Source organism: Penaeus vannamei, chromosome 15 (genome assembly GCF_042767895.1).
Source record: "Penaeus vannamei isolate JL-2024 chromosome 15, ASM4276789v1, whole genome shotgun sequence".
NCBI classification, from domain to species: domain Eukaryota; kingdom Metazoa; phylum Arthropoda; class Malacostraca; order Decapoda; family Penaeidae; genus Penaeus; species Penaeus vannamei.
In genome coordinates this window covers 17356102-17361423 of record NC_091563.1, presented here as the reverse complement: position 1 = coordinate 17361423, position 5322 = coordinate 17356102, and the positions used below count along the sequence as shown (strand labels likewise).

The following is a 5322-nucleotide window of genomic DNA, read 5'->3' as shown; positions in this document are numbered from 1 at the left end:
TGATGTTGGGCTAATGAACACCTCTGGATACAATGATAATACTTGTTTATTCTTTTTATTCATTATTTTTTATTATCATCATTATATTTCTTTACTTATTTCTGTGAGTGCATCAAAGTCAAAGGGTTAAAGTACAAAGAAATTAAGAAAAAAATTAGGAAGGTTTCTTTTCTGTTCTGTGTGGACACAAAATATCAAACTGCACTGCCGTCCCTTAGAAGGTAAACAAAAAAAGACATCAAGACATAGTAACTTGCCTCCTGTACCTACAACTTACCTATAAGATATTGAGAATCCTGATAGACTGTAAGCTGCATCTGAATAAAAGTATAGCAGTGCATAGCCCGACTTGGCTACCACCTCAGGTATGTATGGTACTTGGTAGTCATCCTGAACAACCATGCCACTGAAAGCCAAGTGAAGAGCACGTCAGACATATAATGGGAATATCATGGAATGAAACAGTAACCATAATACATACATGAATAGATAAATGGGTTGAATCAAATAACTGAACAGGTGAAAATAAATAAATGATCTGGTGAAAATAAATCACTGGTGTGAAAATAAATAATAGCACTGTAAAAATAATGAATTATATAAAAGAAAAAGAAAGAAAAGAGAAAAGAATGTGATAATGAAAGAAAAAAGGTAAAAACAAATTATGAAAATCTGAAAACAAATAAGCAAATACATAAAATAATTTATTAAACAGGTCACTAAACAATCAAATGGGTAAAAATAATAAACTAGATACAAATAAACAAATAGGTAAAGATAGATAATTAAATAAGAAAAAAAGAAAAAAAAATCCTCACCCCTTCTAATTAATGATTACTATTATGATGATGAAGACAATGATGATGATGATGACGATGATGATGACTGATGATGATGATGATTGATGTGCCAGATAATAAGCTTGTGCATATCACCGGAGAACTTTTATCCAAAATCAAAACAGAAAAAGAAAATGAAAGACAGAAAGAAAAAAATGGGACATGGACCAAACAGCAAAGGGGGAGAGAAACAGAGATTGTGTATTGTTGGAAAGAATAATCAGTAAGAATAATCTTGTACAATAATACTGAAGAGTCTCCTTTTGAGCTTCTGACATAAATGGCAAATAACAATCCCCTGCATGGCTTCAGCGCATCAATATAATTCCAGAATTATCTCTCTCCTGTGAGTATTTATGGCTTATGTTTGTCTGTGGAGCTAAATGTATGTCCAAGGGTATGCAGGTCTGTGTACATACAAGACTGCATATGTACAGTATAACTAAAAATATGTAGGAAGTGAAAAAGAGAGAAAGAGAGAGAGAGAGAGGGAGAGAGAGAGAGAGAGAGAGAGAGAGAGAGAGAGAGAGGGAGGGAGAGAGAGAGAGAGAGAGAGAGAGAGAGAGAGGAAGAGAGAGAGAGAGAGAGAGAGAGAGAGAGAGAGAGAGAGAGAGAGAGAGAGAGAGAGAGAGAGAGAGAGAGAGAGGAGGAGAGAGAGAGAAAGGGGAAAGGGGGGGGGAGGCGCGGGGGGGGGGGGGGGGGGGGGGGTAAGAGAAATGACAAGGCTTAATCTCAAACACAACCTAGCAACCTATAACAACCTGCAGCATAAAAAGTTGCCCCCCCCCAAAAAAAAAAAGGGTCCTTGGAACAGTGGCAAACAGACACATGTACACAAAAAAGAAAAAGTTTAGCTAGTTTGGTACCATACAATGGCAGACACTAAAGCCTCTTCCATCTGGATACCTCAGCTGCCTTTAGTAACTGCGTCATAGGTATTTTTGTCCATTAGCCTTCGCACTGACAGTCTAAAAATAACATTCATTAGAAGGGACATAAATAATCTCTTACCTGAGGTTTCTTGTACCATCAGTAATCACTTGCTCTAATCATTTTCCCCCTACACCATGAAATCTTTACTTTTTTACAGATTCATTTATCAAAAGATAAGAGATGTTTCAGTCATACAATTAGAACTTTAGTAAGTTTAGTAAGTAAAGCCATTTATGATTGAAATACAAATTCTCTCGCCAAAAATTATTTTTCTTACCATTATCAAATGTTATCAAAAGACAAAGCTTTTAATTGTCTAATGCTTTCAGATCCATAACAAGTTTGTTTATCAAAATACAAAAACATAGAAATATAGCTAGCCAATTTATGATTAAGACTGCACATACAGAGGTTACTTTGAATTTCTAAAACTCCTGAAAATCAAACAACAGGTTTAACTCTTAGTCATCTGTCACATGATTGCTTGCTCTACTTCCAACTTCTCTTAAAACTGAATTGGTACTAAATAGCTAAACCACTTTGGGTAGAAGAAGTTTAACCCGTGGATTGCAGTATAGATTGATCAATTTTATTTGTAATTTTGAGGGTCAATCTGAGCTAAACTGATTGACACCCCCACAAAAGTGGTAGGTTGTTTTCTGCATTTTTTTCCACTGTCTTACTTTAGAAAAACTCTCCTCATGAATGGCATGTTCATCCCTTGCAAATACCCTTGATTTCCCTCATCTTCCTGAACTATCTGTACAAATGCATTTTGGTGTTGCTCCCAGAAATATAGTAAATATAGAATAAGAGTTCTAATCATGTATGGCATGGCACATACATTGTCACCTGCATACCCTCTGTACCCTTTTGCAGTTATATATAGAAGAAATCCTGTAGTCAGAGAGATACAAGAAATTAGAGAAGAATTATCTCATTTTGATCACAGAATATGTTACTAAGGCACATCTTATACAATTAAAGTTAGAAGTACTGGCAAAGAACTTTGTCAAGTTCTGTAGCAGAACCTGATAGAAGCGGCCAATAATAACACTGGCTAAACTGACCATAAAAAAAAGACAATTGTCAAAAGAATCCTCAAGGACTTCATCTGTAGGTCCAGATAAAATAAGATAAAAAGATGTTCTAGAGAGTTCTCAAAACCACTTGCTCAGCTGTTTAACCTACTCACACCAGCATCCCCCCATGCTATACAATGCATCAGGTTTCACACACTCAAGTGAAAAATCAGAAGTATGGGAAACAGAGATTTATCCACTATCTCCACTTTTTACTGTGACATGTACAGTTTTTTTTATGAAATGAGACTTAATAGAGGCCTTAGGCTTAATTTCAAGAGGCTGAAGTCAGGGCTAAAAAGTGAGCAACCAATTAGCATTCATACATTTGAGAAGGTTCATTACATACAACATAGATAAATGTTACCTAGCATTTCAACCCAGTTCACCATGACATCAATAAAGAAATAATTTGACATTAGGAGATTAAGAACAAGAAAGTGCCTATTGAAATAAAGTGTCTGTAACATTGTCTCTACCCGCAGCAGAGGAAATAAAGTAAAAACCAAAAATCACAAATCCAAAGCATTGCTCTCTGCTGTCTGCAAGACTTGAGAAAATAGCTAATTGGCTCATGTCTAAAAGCACACTTCAATAAATAAAAACTGATTGGTTGCCATTCTAACCATGTCCAATGCACAACTCTGATAGCTATGGCATAAGAAGGTCCTTCAAATGAGTATGGAATGACACCCTGATTGAAAAAAATAATAATAATAAATAAAAAAGTGAAATTGGTATGGATAAAGCACTTCTCATTTTTTTCCATTACCATCTTAGAAATAATTATCAAAAATGTCATCTTAAATGGTAAATATAAGCACAAAACACACTATCAGGGGAAAGTGCAAGAAAGGAGTGGCCTGGAACCTCTAATATGGATTCTCTATATATAAGATTTGCTCTGTCTTGTTGACAATCCCTACCATGTCTGTGTATGAAGAAATGACAGCTACTGTCATAGGTGAGGTGCAACTAGTGAGTCCCTTTGCTAGCCATTAGGCAAACCTCTGATCCCAATCATGTCTCCATTCAACCTTACAGTCATTTTGGTTGCTTAATATTTCAGTAAAATCAGTTTTTATTTTGTTCTTTTATTCCCTATTTGTCCTCACAATACTGCTAAAGGTTACAGCTGCACAATCAAATAGGCATGATAGTTGAGGAGTTGGTGCATCAAACTCATATCCAGGTTATTCTTTTCTATGTCCCTTATTGTAATAAATGGCCAATATAATCATGCACCTGTTGCACCTTCACAAAGTAAAAGAAAGAAAAAGAAAGAAGAGAGAGTGAGAAAACACTTGTGCTAATACATGTACCCTTCTCACTTTTTCAAATAATACTACTATACACAGATGCATCTCATACATTTAATTACACATGAAGGCAATCTATGATCCCATTACCCCCAAATCCCATCATGTCAGCTGTAACTCCTAGAGCCCACAACCCTTTCCCGAGTGTTTATGCTTGATCTTCAATTCCTCTGTTCCATAACTGAGGGCACCCGCTCTTGGGAGTAAAGAGTAACTGTCACCTAGATGTTATCCTGTAGCTTACAATGTCCAGCTAACCTCTTGTTTCCTAACTTGTTATGTAGCAGATCACATGACTCTTGCTTAAGACTATGGACTCAGATGTAAAAATCAGGAGACATAACACAGGCTTCCATGGCACTTTTACAATTCTCGGTCCCTCACAGACACTCAGCCCTACAGCCCCCACTGGGTCAGCCATGTGTAGGGCCTACCAGACTTCACATCTCTCTAGCATCTGACTCTGAGGGGGAAGGAAATGGCTTAGAAGTGGGACAGAAAGAGAAAGATGAATGAGAGAGAGGCAGTGATGCTCTACACCCTACAAACCTTTCCCAGAGTTCTATAACTGCATTGGAGCTATGACTAGTTTCATGCAGGTGTGCCAATTACTTGTCATTTCCAACAAAAAATATCCTACATAAGTGAGAAATACCCTACTTGCAAGTATGCTATGTGTTCTTGCAATAAGATTCCTTTGCATTCTCTTTAGAAATGCTGGCAGAACTGGTGGGAGGATGGGAGGAAAGAGGGATGAGCAAAAGTATTACACAAGTATCAACTTTTACTCAGGATATAATGTCTAAAAACTTGCCAGACATAGCATGTAAGTGGACTTTTGTTTATGATTGTATCATTCTGAATGATAAGGATATTTCAAACAAAACATATGACAAAACAGTAATTCCTAATACAAATAATGACAGTCGATTAATAACAATAACAACCATAACAACAAAGCTAATAACTATAAAAACAAAAATAATAGCTAACAAAAATAATTTCAATAACAATAATGCTGATGATGACAACAGCAATAACAACAATGATAAAAAAGAAAAACTTCAAAGATACAAGAATTAAAACAAACCACAAGAAAGGTCCACACTCACCTGAAGGCAGCAAGGAGGGGATCATATATGCTATCAC

General features: G+C 36.1%; 1 protein-coding gene across 2 annotated transcripts in view; it reads right to left on the bottom strand.

Annotated features, from left to right (window-relative positions):
- The window catches only part of LOC113829475 (attractin-like protein 1), a gene marked incomplete in the record, with an annotated part of 34474 nt that overhangs the window by 17215 nt on the left and 11937 nt on the right, over positions 1 to 5322 (bottom strand). For both annotated transcript variants that reach the window (XM_070130496.1, XM_070130497.1), the window contains 1 exon segment: positions 5286 to 5322. This exon segment is cut by the window's right edge and continues 164 nt beyond it. In XM_070130496.1, the coding sequence (XP_069986597.1) occupies positions 5286 to 5322 (37 nt within the window).